Raw genomic sequence first — 15331 nt, 5'->3', positions numbered from 1 at the left:
AGACACCGCACACAACTTATCAAAACAAGCCTGCATCAGACATAGGGGTGGAGAGATTAAAATGTTATCAACAACTTTATTAATACTTACTATTCTCTAGTATCAATATTTACAGTGCAACAGAGCAAATATAGACATGTATTCACAAAAAAGGCATTTTATACACACACTGTCAACATGACAGTATATTTAAAACTAATAACATTTTAGTATTTTTCCAAGGTCCATCTTTGTTAACAGTCTCTTTATGGTTCCTGACACCAGGGCATTACAACGTGCAGTAACTCCCTTGCCTGACACTTCCTCCCATTCCATGTGAGTAGCAGTAATGATTTAAAACTGTCTTGAAAAAAACACAATTCGCACTCATACACACACACACGCACACAAACACACACATTCAGTTTATTAAGAGTCAATTGAAAATTGTGTTTCATGAGAGATGGTTGTGGGGCCATTCGTGGTTGTGATTTCTTCTTCATTCATTCCAGTCTCTCCTTCAGTATTTTCAGCCGAATTCCATTCTTTGTCATTCTCTCCTTTCACTTCATTCCTCTCTGTGCTCCGGCCTTCCCCTCCTCTGTTCATCCCTCCTTCTCTAAGACTGCTGGTACTGACCTCAATGATGACTATTCCCTCTCCTCCCTCCAGCTGAAAGATACCTTCCATCGCTCCTCCACTTTCCCCAACTGCCCCTCCTGCCTCACTGTAGCTGCCCCCCTCTCCTACCCCACCTCCTTGACCCTCTATCAGGGCTATCATCTGCACACTCTCCCCAGACCCCTGCGCCTCCATCTTGGTCTCATCCCCCAGCTCAAACACCACTTCCTGCCTGCCCAGAGGCACCAAGGCCTGGTTAGGCTGGCAGGAAAGTTCTAGGTTGTTGTTCGGGCCTTCTGGATAGCCAGTATTGGAGGTGTTCCCTTCCTCATTCTGTGTCTCTGTTTGGAAGTGAAGGACGAAGGACTCTCCCTCCCCGCCCTCCTCTCCAGCCGGCCTCTCTCCTTCCCTCTCTCCTCCCCACTCCTTCAGCAGGTTAAACGACATCACCTCCCCTTTATCCTTTCCTCCATCTCCCTCGTTCTCTCCCTCTGTCCTAAACCGCAGCACGTACGACTCGCCATCCCCCTCTCCGCCCATCCTTACTTGTCCTCCCTCTCCAGACCCCTCTCCCTGAAACTCTAACACGTATGACTCTCCTCCCTCCCCTTCTATATTCACCCCCTCCTTCTTCCCCCCTTCTTTCTCGAAGCAGAGGACATATTGCTCTCCTGTCATGGCCTCCTGTGTCTTCCCCTCCTGGAGGGATGTATGGGGTTCCCCAGCCCAGGCAGCAGCGTCAGAGGGGGTTTGTGAGGCTGGGGTAACCGTGGTAACGGGAGCTGAGGTAGAGGCTTGGGTAGAAACAGTAGAGACAGAAACACATATTTGGGAGGATGTTGACAGGGGACAGGGGGACTCAGTGAGTACAGATGATGATGATGATGTCATAGTGTTAGCAGCAGCAGTAACAATGGTTTGAGTGAGGCTAGTAACATTAGTGCTCGATACAGACATAGCCACACCCCCTAACTGGCTGACAATGGGACCGGTTGGTTTCCGAGGGCCGGCTTTGGGTTTCCGCCCCCTCCTGGTCCTGGCTGTCCGTGTGCTTTTCCCTAATATGGGCTTGTTCAGCATGGAGTTGGTGGAGAAGTTCTGTGTTGTCTTGGCAACGGGAGTGTTTACGTTGTTGTTGTTGTTGTTGTTGTTGGTGATGATGTACCTGGTCTGTTGCTGTTGCTGGGATATGGTCTGGAAATGTGGGATCTGGGTCTGGGCGGGGTTTAGAACTGTCTGGAGACCCGGGATGTTCTGGACCATGGGGAGAGCCTGGGGCTCTGGATTGGGCGGGGAATTGGTTGGGACCAGAATCAAACTGGGCTGGCTCCCATTGGTGGATGGGCATTGTAGGAGGATGTAGTTCTGGGCCTGAGGCTGGGGGGGAGGCGGAGGGGGGGGGGGAGGGGGGGCGGGAGTAGGGGCCGAGAGGGGGATGAGCTGTAGCCCGCTAGCGGTCTGGATCATGAAGTAATTCTGGGATGTGTTGGGAGGAATATCCAACGCCGGCTGGGACACGATCAGGCTTCCCGAGTTCCCCGTCGTCTCCAGGGTGATGGGGTTGAGGAGGGTAGTGGTGGCCGTCATCCCCCCACCGCCACCTTTCCCTACCCTCCCCCCCTCCTTGCCCCCACCACCACCCCCCCCTCCAGCAGTCCCGTTGGCATGGGTGCGCATGTGCCTCTGCAGGTAGGAGTGCATGACAAACTCCTTGCCACAGAAGGGACACTTGAAGTCCTTGCGTGAGGAGTGTGTGCGGAGGTGGAGCTGGAGGTTGGAGGAGTGTGTGAAGCTCTTGTGGCACTGGGCGCACTGGAAGGGCCGCTCGCCGGAGTGTGTGCGCTCATGCTATTTAGAGAGGGAGAGAAAGAAAGAGAGGGAGAGAGAGAAAAAGGCGAGTATTTTTGAGCTTTGACAAAATGGTCAATTGTACAGTATATATCAAGCACAACACAATTGTCATTCCCTCTCCAGGTTGACCCAAAGCCCCAGCCTCCTGACCTGTTTGAGGTTGGAGGTCTGGGAGAAGGACTTGGAGCAGATGGGGCAGGTGTGTGGGCGCAGGCCTGAGTGCATCTGGCTGTGTCTGCGCAGACAGCTGGTGTTCTTGAAGGACTTGCCACACTCCTTGCACACGTAGGGCCTCTCACCCGTGTGCTGGCGCAGGTGGTACTGGTAGTGGGAGCTCCACTTGAAGGTGAGGGGGCAGTAGGGGCACTGGAAGGCCCGCACCCCTGTGTGCACCTGGAGGGGGAAGCGGGGAGGGGGTTAAAGTGGAAGGTGGATGCAGTATTGAATGTGAATGACATGAAGACATTTGTGAAACAGAAACGGTCAATTCAGTTTACTGTTGAGAAATAAACCAATATGCTCATGAACCAAAAGACAAGCAGACATACATAGAGACATCAATGAGTAAAAAGCCATATAGACAGACAGTACTTCCATGTCATGTCAATAACATGTGATTGACTGATCTTACCCTCTGATGTATGGAGAGCAGTGAGGACCTCTTGAAGCTCTTGCCACACTCCGTGCAGCGGTAGGGTCTCTCTCCTGTGTGATCCCTCATATGGTAGCGCAGTCCTGACGAACCCTTAAAGGCCTTCCCACACTCTGAGCAACGGTACGGCCTCTCTGTGTCACACAGACAGGAGAGGAACGTTGGAATTTTTCTTTGCCAGTTTTTTTATTGTATTTACTATTACATTCTATTCCTAAAAGTGGTATTGCCCATCTGCCATTTCTTTATGTGTAAATAAAGTTTTCTAAAAACCCTCTCTTACCATTGTTGCCCCCTGCTATGGTGGTCTTGCTGGCCGCTCCCCTCCTCTGGCCCTTCCCCCCGGCACGCGTGACAGGTTTGACCTGTTCCCTCTCCCCCTCCTCTGTCACAGCGATCAGGCTGACATGGATCTCCCCCTGGGGCTCCTGGTGCTTGTCTGCCTGGCTGGGGGAGGAGGGCATGGGCAGGGACAGGGACAGGGAGGGGGGGCACACAATCTCTGCCTCCGCCTCGGCCAGGAGACGCTGCTCCGGGGTGTGGGAGTGCTGGTGGGTGAGGAGGGAGGAGAGGAGAGGGAAAGAGCGGTCGCAGGCCGAGCAGCTGAACTGAGAGCGAGACTGGGAGGGGGAGAGGGAGTGGGCCTGGGGGGGGGGGCGGGAAGAGAAGGAGAGGGTTATCAAAACAACTTCAGACCTTTGAAGATGAGCGAACATAAGAAAAGGTTAATTGTCCCCTGTGGGCCATGGACAAGACGTGCTGCTGTTTAGAAATACATTTCACCATTAGCACTATACCAATAATTCCTACCTGCGCCAGGTGTCTGTTGAGCCCACCACTGGTCTTGAAGCTCTTGCCACAGTAGGCACACTCGGTGCCCACTCCTGTCCCTGTGGCATGGACTGCCCGCTCCCCTGTCTCAGAGGGGATCTGAGCCACCGCAGTAAAGCTCTGGAGCAGGTCAAACTGGGCCTGGGTGCTCCCCACATTCTAGGACCACATAGAGGGGGGAGGATGTCATTGAACAGACCCAGGAGACAAAAGTCAACTATTTCCCATCATCCACGTCAATCTCTGTATAATCACTCCACAATAAAGAGCTCCACAATTAAAATGTGATACACACATTTGTGATCCACACATCACATTTCACTCACAATGCAGTTCAACTTCAATCTAATCCCTCTTCTTGTCATTCTATCCAGCAGCACTCACCCCTCCATCCGCTCCCCCCGTTAGTCCCAGGAGCTCCACCGCTCCGTGTCCGTTCTCAGCCACCATCGTCGTCTCCACCACCTCCTCAAAGTCGGCCAGGAGGTGCCCCGCTCCCACCCCGTACCCCACCCCGACACCCCCCGCCCCCTCACCCACCCCCGCACCCCCGTCTCCTCCCTCCCCGCCTGGGCCCATGTGCATGCTCTGGTGGTCCTCCAGCTCCGTGCGAGAAATGAAGGTGTGGTTGCAGCTGCCGCAGCTGTACAGCAGCACACTGGCGCCTGTGTCCGTGCTCACGTGCACTTCCGTCCCGATGGCCCTGGACGTACACACGGCTCCCCCCGTGGTGGTGAGGGTGAGCTGGGGGAGGAGGGTCTGGGTTTGACCCGACGAGGAGGCGTGGTGGTGGGACAGGAACACCTCCCCGACGCCGACCCCGACCCCGACCGCCGCCTCCTCCTGGGTCACGAAACTGACCATGTCTGTCAACATCGACGACGTCACTTCCTCTTGCCCGACCACCACTTCCTTGATCTCCCCCACCACCACCTGCCTCTCCCCGACCCCTGCGCCTGTCCTCACCCCCTTCCCCTCTGCGCTGTGAGAGTTCCGGTGCAGGGCCAGATTGGAGGAATGTGTGAAGGTGCGCCCGCACTCTCCGCACACGTAGGGCCTCTCGCCTGTGTGTATCCGCGTGTGTTGTCTGAGGTTGGTGGACTGAGTGAAAGCCTTGCCACACACTGTGCAGACGTAGGGCTTCAGGCCTAGGTGGACGTTCTTATGCCGCCGCAGGCTGCTGGAGTTCTTGAAGGCCTTTGGGCAGCTGTCGCAGGGGTAGGGACACTCGCCTGTGTGCTGGCGCAGGTGGTACTGGTAGTGGGAGCTCCACTTGAAGGTGAGGGGGCAGTAGTGGCACTGGAAGGTGCGCAGGCCTGTGTGGACACTGCGATGAACCTGGAGACAGACAGGGAGAGGAGGAGGCAGATGATAACCCGGCTATAACTGGTCTCTCACATGCAAAATTCCCATCCTCTCCCATCCTCTCCCACGCAGTCCCCAGAGATAGACAGAGTGACTCACCTGGAGTAGAGAGGAGCGTTTGAAGGCTTTGCCACAGTCGTCGCACTTATAGGGCTTCTCGCCCGAATGAGACCTGCAAAAGAAAACAAACACACTTGGAAAAACTTTTCTGTCTCAATTTATGTAGCCTACCGGTCTACCGGTCTACCATACTACTGGCTACAATAGGCATCAACACTTGTATTGACTACTCAGTTCATCAGGCCTTTCCGAAATTCTATACTAACAGTTTGAGAGTCTCAGTCCTCCCCTCTCTAATCTGTTAATCCCTCCCTCCCTCCCTCCCTCCCTCCCATACCTCTGGTGGTAGAGTAGGGCGGAGGAGCCCTTGAAGGCCTTGGGACAGAGGTTGCAGCGGTAGGGCCTCTCGTTGTTGTGGCTGCGCTGGTGGTGGGTCAGCCTGGACGACCACTTGAAGCTCTTCCCACAGTCCAGGCACTGGAACGGGTGGTCAGGGTTCTCCTGGTGCTGGGGCATGGCCACCACGACAGACGATGATGTCACCATCTCCACCCCCACACCTGTCAGAACCACCTCCTCTCCACCCTCCCCTCCCCTCCTCTGGCCCTCCTCCTCCTCTTCCCTCTCCCCGTCCTCCTCCCCATCCTCCCCTGAGCCCAGCAGAGATGGGAAGGAGGAGAGGGAGGTGGAGGACTGGGGGGGTAACAGCTCTGCTTGGACCACCAGCGTGGCCACTGAGTTAGCCATGTCCAGGCTGAGACAGTAAGGAAGGAGGTTGTAGATTTGACAGATTGAGTGTTTAGTGTTAACTTGTGTGTGTTAGTCTTGGTGGAGCTGCATCTCTTTTTCCTGGGTTTCACTCATCGCTACTGGAACTTCACCTGTTACTTTGACTGTTGGTCCTCTGTTGTGAAACATCTGGTGCAAACAGTCAAGTTGTGGCAGTCTTCTCTCACGTGACTCTGAAATCAATGAAAGACAATGTATTGACAAACAGCAAGGTCCAGGACTATTTGGAAAGTCAAAAGAACCACTCACCACAGCTTACTGTTAAAAATCGGCCAACATATTGACTAGCCTTTCCCTTTAAATCCCACCTCCTCCCTCCCTCCTGTTCCTCTTCCTCTCTCCCTCCTCCCTGGCCGTCTTTCTGTTTAGTATCTGTCTGTCCCTGCTGTGTCGTGAAAATATGTATCGTTTTCTCCAAATTAAAGGCACACATTACAAATGTACCCTGCTCTTATCAAACAGGCCAGTGTGTGATAGAAAATACATGACACAGGTCGCCTTCAAAAGATCATCTGCAACTGGCCTGCGGATCTATTTAAGCCTTCGTCGTGCGAAATTCTTCTGCTGTAATGTTTTATAGGAATGGTGCAAAGTAATATTCCAACCAATACTCACTCAGTATTGTTGATATTTTGAAAAACGGATTGAGATCCGCAGTGCTAGTCCATACAACCTTAACAATAAACCCGAGCACAAACTAACTAGCAGTCACCCACCCGCTGCCGCCTTCCAAGAACGACGTTGACTATTGGCTCCAATCCGCCCCCAACAAACACATGCCATTGGTCAAGAGCTTCAACAGTCAAATCTTCAGTCTAGACGTCTTCAAACCTCTTATTTTAGTTTATTATTCAATATCTGTTATCACACATAAATATATTTCATAACCTCAAACATCATTAAAAGTCATTAGAAGATCAATAGGGAGATGTTTCTCTTTTGCTGTGCTTATAATGTTGCAATGCATGACGGGTTTTGTAGTGTACACGCAGTCCGCACTGTGTGATGGTGAGATAAATGAGTCTAAATGAGGGTGCTGCTGCTGCTGGGCCAAAGAAATATAGAGATGGATGGAGGGAAATGAAGAAAAAGTGTTGTATCTATTTGTAGAAATAAATGAAAAGATACTCAATCGCATTGTGCATGTTCTTTATTATCTTTTTTTTTTTTTCCCCAAGGCACACATTTCACATTTAGGCCAATCAGTCTGTGTGGAAAAGACCCAAAGGGTGTCCACAACATTCAGGCAATGGTACTACAATGATGTCAACATGGATGATAGCAATGATAATAGTAAATAGGAATAAACAGTATAAAAGTACAAAAATGGCAGAGGAGACTTGCTACTCTGCAGCGCAAATAAATAAATACACCAAAGTTAAATAAATAGAAAATACTGTAACAAAATACTAGAATAAAATAATATTGATATTGTGACCAAATGATAGGGATAGCATTGACAGGGTATTCTACATTAGATATCATAGAAAACTACAATTGCATTGTATACAACAATTTACATTCTTGTACAAGTAGGCCTATGTGTACAACTGTACAGAACCATAGTATCACAATATAACAATACATAGTATTTTAAGGCTTGTTTTTTTTTTCTTCTCATATGTCGCTATAAAATGCTCAAAAATCATTTGAACCCCAAGGCACAGATTCAGGATCAACTACCTCATTCAAAAGGCTAATCCTAACAGGTTTGTGCAAAGAGATTTAATCAGGTCCCAGGTCAGTGCTTAGCAACAGGGCATATTCATAAAACCGTACCAAAATGTTAGATATGCCACCTCTTATTTTACAGGAACGGAGAAACAGGCACTGTAAATAGCAACCAAACCTTGTACAAAGGAAACTATTTACTTCCACTGTGTAAACATCCTGAGTGAGACACGGATTAATACACAATCTTATTCCTTTCAGTTGAAAACAAAAACAGGTGGCACATTTAACATAGTGGAACGATTCTCTGAGTAACCCTCTAATCCATCTACAAGTTAAAGTACAGCACTGTAAGAAAGAAACAAAGAAAACTTGCGCTGTCCCAAGTGTTTGCTACATCTACTGGAAGAAATGAAAAGACTTTATAGGACAAAAAGGCAAGAGCGTAAATAACGTGAAATACAATCAGTATCATAAGAGGCTGTGGGGATTCAGGAAGTGCTACTTTATGGTCTCTTTGTTTTTGTTTTTTTAGGAGGGGAGATGGAAGAAGAGAGACAGGGGCTGAGGGCAAGCTACACAAGCAACTAAATTCACAACAATAAAGTAAGGAAATAATGACAGAGTGACATGTTACAAAAATCAAATAAATAACAATAAATAACTAACAATAAATAAATAAATACATAAATAACAATAGTCATGAACAACATATTTAGAAAAGAGTATGGGGAGACTTGACATGTTTGTCATAAATCAAATGGCTATTGCCTTAGTGTGAATATCGAGGGCCATAACTGGCTGTAGTGTGGACATGGAGCATCCTCATTGGCTATGATGTGAAGATGGTGGTTCATCAACAACAGTTCATTGGTTATAGTGTGGATTGAAAATGGTCTAGATCCCCCATTGGCCAAAGTGTGGATTCCATGCATTCCTATTGGCTGTAGTGCTTTGCTGCAGTTCAGAAATCATTGTACTGCAGATATTTTGGGCTTGAGACTGAGAAACGCTCGATACGCCCAATCACAGAACAGTTTGAACTGCTGTAGCAGCTCCTGGGAGGACTGTAGGACATCCCACTGGAAGGGGAGGTGGGTCGGCAAGGAGGGAGAGGCTGGAGTGAGCCGTTGCGCGTCTACTCTTGCCATCTACATTAGGAGGAAAGAGAGAAAGATGGTTTAGATTTACTGTCTGCCAAGCTAGGAAAGTAATGTAATATACTGTAATGATTTGAAACCTAATGCAAGAACTGAAGTGGGAGAACAGGATTATGTCTACTTCCACAGCAGTTAAACAAGGTCTGCATCTCCCTCGTGGTTTCCCCTCCTTGTCTCCTAACCCACATCCTTACTCTTGGAGCAAGACAAGGAGGAGAAACCACCTCAGACTATTGGGACACACCCAAGTCCTGTCCTTTGCTTCATAGCTGCAGCCATGTAGGTTACTCATTGAGACTGAGCTGTTACCTGGCGCTGTAGAAGGTTGATGAGGGACTTGATTAAGGTGATCATCTCTGAGAGTTTGGGCAAAGCGGGGTGATGGTGTCTCCGTGACGCCCTGTTCAGCCACTCAAAGTGGTGCTCAAATGACTTGAGGTCTGCGTGGAGCTGAGTAAGGGTGGGCTTCAACTGCAGGAGAGAGAGAGAGAGAGAGAGTTCATGTCTGGGACACGTAGCAGAGCATGAAATATGGTAAACAGTATACTAAATACAGACACACACACAGACAGAGAGAGAGGGAGAGAGAGTGAGAGAGAGAGAGAGAGAGAGAGAGAGGGAGAGAGTGTAAGAGAGTAAGAGACAGTTACCTCAAGGGAGCTGAGATCATTGGCCCTGTTGCTCATTGGTGGCAGAGACTTGAATCTGTGGTGTTCCAAGTCTGTGTCGAACGCATGTTCTTTCTGAAAGAGAAACACACCAAACATCAGACAACTACATCTTCGTGATTCGTGAATCCTCACACCAGTCACAGAAGGAACATATTAGATCACCTAGATCACCTTACTGTCTGGGTCTGTCTGGGTCTGTCTAGAGAGGGTTTCTCCCTGAGAAAACTGTGGCCGTGTCAGAGAGAGTTCATCCAGAGTCAAACCTCTCAAAAGTCAACAATATGAAAGCAAGTGACCTGAAACCACAGGATGTTTTCTACTGGGAGGGAGGATAACAACATTTGCAGTGACTAAGAGGGCCCAGAGTGGGATAGACAACACAAAGCTGCAGGGAAACTCCAGGGTCGTGGCTATAAAAAGCTGGTATGACGTCTTTGCTATACTGCTTGTGTACACCCTTAGACCTTGCAGCTGTGCTCTTCCCAATGGCCACTAGAGGGAGACTAACAACCTAACAGGAGACTTGAGGAGTTCTGATGGCGTTGCTGAACTGGGCTATGGGGTCTTTTTGCATTGAGCCAATACAGGTGATGGGATGATGACATTATGAATGTAAACAAAGGAGAATGATTGATGCTGCGTGCGTCACAGTTCCAGTCAGCAGAGCAACATAACATCATTACGACAACAATTTGCGGTGCCATTCTGTATGGGGTACAATTATGTTTGTGTACACTTAATGTTTCCTCTTTCTATCAGCATTACGCATTGTTTTCCTCATTGTGCTTTTACCACTTTTATCTGTTTTTCTGTTGTTGTTGTTGATGTTGTTGCCCTATTTTAACTCATTTCATCCCTCGCCATGTTTCATAAGGGCTCACTAATGTTTGTGGCCTAATGATTGGTCCTGAGTTCATCCACTCCCACCTCTCTTTTCCCCTCCATCTGTTGTTCTCCACCTTCTCCCCTTCCTTGTTTTTTACCCCCCCCCCTTCCTCCGTCTCTTTCGCTCTCTCTCTCTCTCTCTCTGATCTCTTTATCTTCTAGGCTTTTCGCTTCGTCTGTCTCAGCCTGTAATTCTCCTTCTTATTCTCCCTTTCTCACTCTCTCCATCGCGGCTCATGACCTCACTCGACTAAACCTTGCAACAACCATCCCCCACCCCCCATCCCCGCTCCCCTGCCCCCCCCCCACCCATCTTCCTGAATGCAAATACTGAATGTGATAAATCTCTATGATTTTTATCAGGTCACTGTGCTGTGGCGACCAAAAGCCAAACACTAAACACCACACCTACACAACCACAACTATTTACAGCACTCTCAACGCACACACACACACACACACACACACACACACACACACACAGACAGACAGACACACACACACACACACACACACACACAAACACACAGGGGAGTATGCACATGAACATGCAGAAACATTGCACACACGCACGCACGCACGCACGCACGCACGCACGCACGCACGCACGCACGCATGCACACACACACACACAGACACTCTCTCTCTCTCTCTTTCTCTCTCTCTCTTTCTCTCTTTCTCTCTCTCTCTCTCTCTCTCTCTCCACAGTTTTATTGCTTTCTTGTGGGGACTTTCCGTTGACTCCCATTCTATTTTTCTTTCCTATCCTTGACCCCTGTTCCGTGGAACTCCACACAAGAAGAAAAGAAACCCAAATAATGCTTCATGTAATTGAAAAACTAACAAAATATTTTTCAAAGAGGCATACTGCCGTAGCTGTGCAGTGTTGTCCCTGACTCCCTCTTTGATAATGCTACTTCCTCACATCTGGCCCCCATATTAGACTACAGCAACACTAACATGTCCTGATACAGAGGCACTGTACATAATAGTCACACACACGGACACACTCTCTATCTAGAGAGAGTATGTGACTATTTTGGATTTCATGTCTTAAACAAATGTGGTTTCTGATTTGAATAATGTAAAAATAGAATCTCTAGCAGTCATGAGTAACCAAAGATAGGGACATATTCACCTGTTCAAACACACTGCCATGCGGGCCAGTTAGAAGTTGCCCTAAACCACAGATCTGAACATCAGATTTCCCTCCCAACCCACAATCCTAACCTTGTCTACAATCAGTGCACTTACAGTACTGCACAATGCACTGTACACAGAAAACATTCACATTGTTCACATAAACTCCCAAACAAACTCCTCTTAACTAAAGATCTACTCGATGGCAACCTTGTCAGAAACAAACAAACAATATCATTGATACACATTTCTGTCACTAACAAACTGTGTTGACCAGTTCCAGCAGTAGCCTAACCCTTCTCTGTGAGCGTGTTATTCTCTCTACCGTAATAGTAATCAGCTGAACCTCACCAAATCTCAGCCTTAACCATTAGTTATAACATACATATAACTGACCCTAGATGAGCATCTGGGGACAACATCACCCTACTCTGTGCACCAGGGCCTCAGATATCAGCTGACATGGCCGGGAGGTTGTTGACTCAGATCCCCCGCCGCCACCCCCCCCCCCCACCCCCCTGCCCTGTTGTGTCCTGGCTGGATTAAGTGTGAGCTCACAGAGAAATGTCCTTGGCTACCCTGATCACAGTGCAGAGGGACTCTTTACCCACTCTATGACCACTGAAAGCTGCTTAGCCAAGAGAATAGGAAGTCAATAGGGCAGCTTTCCAACCCTCTCAAGTGTTGGAGCAACAGAGAGTCGTGGAGTAAGAGGCAGGGGTAGTGTGAATGACAACACAAGAGCTCTTACAACTTTACAACTTTAAGAGTTTCTATATGTCAGGTTTCTGTATGACCGTTTCTTTATGGTCGCCAGCTGTATCACTATGTGTAAAGTGTGCAAATACTTGGCATGCTTTCCACTATTTTCACCCTTTACACAGTACATACTGATAGCGATCGGGAGGGGGTGGTAGGTCAGAAAAGCAACTTTGATAAGAGTGTGGGATACTGACCAAGTGACATTACATGAAAAAAAAAATAGCGTGGCCTCCCTGTACCAACCGTCAATACATGTCACTCTGGTGCCCTCAAGCAAAACACACGACCTTAAATGTAACATCCCACTCACCAAAAGATCCTGCGTGATCTTCAGCAGATTCTTCGTCTGATTGGTCAATTTGTCCAGGTCGTGCAGGCGCCGAGGGTGGGCGGGCACAGCAGAGGTAAATAAAGGCAGCTGGGCCAATAGCAGCGAGAAGAGCAGAGACGAGGAGGAGTCAACGAGCACTGCGGAGGCGGGAGAAACGGAAGCAATTAGTTGATATCACCGCAGGAGAAGCGCTGTCATCTCGCTATAACGATAACGACCTCAGGCTATTCGCTGTCAGCTTTCGAGAGAACTATTGCACCATAATGTAAACAATAGTCTCAGACTTGGCAGTGTGGAATACTGTAGCGCCATCAGAATCATGTTATCACAAGTTAAGTGCAAATCCCTAAATCATTAAGAGGTATGACACACAATATTATCACCCCTTCACAATAATCAACCCAATGAATGCTCCGGATTGTCACACCTGCAATAGGATACAACAGTTGTAGGATGTGGCATAAATTATACAGTCGAGCAAACGGTAACAGTAAGCTCATTCATTCTTTCTCTTTCAAGTTCAAATACAAGGTGAAGTAAGTATTAAAGAGGAGCCACAATGCTGTTGAAATGATAAATGCCACAGTAATTACAGGAAAACCACAAGAAACATAAGCCAGAACTCAGTCAGTAGGCTACAGCACCACTTTAGTTCTTGTTACACGTTTAGCAACTGTGTCTACGGTAGCATATTATAGTAACAAATGTCGCACACAGTGGTTCCTTAAAACGTCAATGGTTAAATCAACAGTCAATTACGTCATATTTGCATAAACAGCAATTACATTTGAATATGGAGTCATAAACTAAGGACCCGCAGAATTCAGCATATAAATATTCCGATAGACTGTGTGAAAGTTGAAGCAAATAACAATAATGAGCAATTGACAGCCTAAAACAATAAAAGCAATTACTGTTTTTAGAAGAATAAAACAATAGACACTTACACTTCATATTTGTTCGGGTCCACGAAATTATATAGCAAACAAATAAATAGATAAATAAATAAATAAAGACAGAAAATTAATAAATAAATTGAACTCCGGAAATTGTCACGTGCTCCAGATTTCTTCTCTCCTTCACACTCAGCGCAAAGAGTGAGGGAGGCAAGAGGTAGCAGCAGAAGGGGATAAGAACGAGAGAATGAATGAATGAGAACGTAGAGGGATGACTGAGAACCATCCGATAGAGAAAGAAAAACAATGCGTCCAAACTTTTTTGTTCAGTAAAGTTTCAGATCAATTCTGAGAGTCTTGTTGAACTGATAGTAAAGACAGACGGACACTCAGACAGATGGACAGAGGGTTAGAGGGAAAGACGGTTCAGTGCAGAGAGGGATGCGAGTGTGCGTAAGTCCAATTTTTCGCGCAGTGAAGTGTTTAGGCTTGTTTAAAACTTCCTTTATAAAGACGTCGGGCCTATGACACATCGCCGCTCTGAGTCACTTCATTCATAAAAACACACAGACACACACGCTCTCTCTCTTTCCTCCTCCCCTCCCTGCTGCCTGTCTATGAAAAAAAAAACGTTCCGTTGTTTTTTCTTTTTTTCTGTCTGTATCACTTTCTCTCGTCTGTCCTGTCGCTATCTCCAGCACTTCCTCTGCGCATCCCGCTACCTGTGTCTATCAGTCCATCTGTCTCTTCTAATCTTTCCATCTCCAAATCTCTTCCCCTCTCTCTCTATCACTGCATAAGTTTAGAAAAGGCCATTGTTTAATTTGATATCAGCCTATCTCCTGTCCTGTATCCTTTACACATGATATTATAGGCCTACCTTGTTCTCCCTTTCTCATTGTGCTCAATTGTGTATTATGTGTTTCTAAATGTGGATTTACAGTATACAAGTACATATGGCATATTCCCCACACATACTGTACACAGAGGCAGAGCAAACACCATCTCTCTCTCTCTCTCTCTCTCTCTCTCTCTCTCTCTCTCTCTCTCTCCCCCCTCTCTTTTTTCAGACAGCCCCTCCTGAGACATCAGCCTGTTATTTCCACTTTCCCCCCTTCTTTTTTCACTCCCTCTCTCCCCTCCAGGGTGAAGGAAAGAGTGAGAGACAGAGCGGAGCAGGAGAGAGGTGTTGTCCAGAAGGGGCCTCTAAGTGTTGCATAGAAACAGTGACTGGACTACAGTCCACACCACAGTACATTAACACAGACACAGGGAGGGGAAAGGCGATGGGGTTAAAACAGTATATACACACACATACACACACACAGATACACACACACACACACCACATACCACACACCACACACCACACACACAAACACACACATACACTTTCACTTCCTGACAGAGTAGCCTGGAAACACTCAGTCAGGTGCAGTAAAGCGTAGCACGCTGTTGCAAAAGGCAGAAATAAGTTTCCAGTCATCAAGGCAGAGTTAATGCAGCATACATGCCTATGGACCCGTTTACACACACACATAGACATACACACACACGCACACACACACACACACACACACACACACACACACACACACACACACACACACACACACACACACACACACACACACACACACACAGATGCACACCCACCAAAAAAGGAA

At 47.8% G+C, this 15331-nt stretch overlaps 2 protein-coding genes across 2 annotated transcripts; both read right to left on the bottom strand.

Annotated features, from left to right (window-relative positions):
- Window positions 1-74: 74 nt before the first annotated feature.
- On the bottom strand, window positions 75-5911 carry znf628 (zinc finger protein 628). The gene is made up of 8 exons (XM_083678628.1): window positions 5697-5911; window positions 5399-5471; window positions 4319-5272; window positions 3914-4093; window positions 3387-3747; window positions 3083-3237; window positions 2602-2844; window positions 75-2448 (listed from the first exon to the last, which is right to left on the bottom strand). Exons 1-8 carry the CDS (start codon window positions 5903-5905, stop codon window positions 409-411), a joined length of 4215 nt encoding a protein of 1404 aa, XP_083534754.1. The 5' UTR covers window positions 5906-5911; the 3' UTR covers window positions 75-408.
- Window positions 5912-8469: 2558 nt separating this feature from the next.
- Window positions 8470-13840, bottom strand: il11a (interleukin 11a). Its single transcript, XM_083678410.1, has 5 exons — window positions 13716-13840; window positions 12748-12905; window positions 9630-9722; window positions 9289-9450; window positions 8470-8970 (listed from the first exon to the last, which is right to left on the bottom strand). The coding sequence occupies exons 1-5, from the start codon at window positions 13720-13722 to the stop codon at window positions 8791-8793; spliced, it is 600 nt and encodes a 199-aa protein (XP_083534536.1). The 5' UTR covers window positions 13723-13840; the 3' UTR covers window positions 8470-8790.
- Window positions 13841-15331: the final 1491 nt, after the last annotated feature.

The sequence above is a fragment of the Argentina silus genome (genome assembly GCF_951799395.1).
Source record: "Argentina silus genome assembly, chromosome: 10".
NCBI classification, from domain to species: domain Eukaryota; kingdom Metazoa; phylum Chordata; class Actinopteri; order Argentiniformes; family Argentinidae; genus Argentina; species Argentina silus.
This window is presented reverse-complemented; position numbering and strand designations above follow the sequence as displayed.

Coding starts and splice junctions, on each gene's coding strand:
- znf628 (XM_083678628.1), bottom strand. CDS start 5,905: ATGGTGACATCATCGTCTGTCGTGGTGGCCATGCCCCAGCACCAGGAG. Junction 2,845..3,082: donor TGCTCTCCATACATCAGAGG/GTAAGATCAGTC, acceptor TTCCCCCTCCAG/GTGCACACAGGGGTGCGGGC. Junction 2,449..2,601: donor AGACCTCCAACCTCAAACAG/GTCAGGAGGCTG, acceptor CTCTCTAAATAG/CATGAGCGCACACACTCCGG.
- il11a (XM_083678410.1), bottom strand. Junction 9,451..9,629: donor ATGATCTCAGCTCCCTTGAG/GTAACTGTCTCT, acceptor TCTCTCCTGCAG/TTGAAGCCCACCCTTACTCA. Junction 8,971..9,288: donor TCAACCTTCTACAGCGCCAG/GTAACAGCTCAG, acceptor CTCCTAATGTAG/ATGGCAAGAGTAGACGCGCA.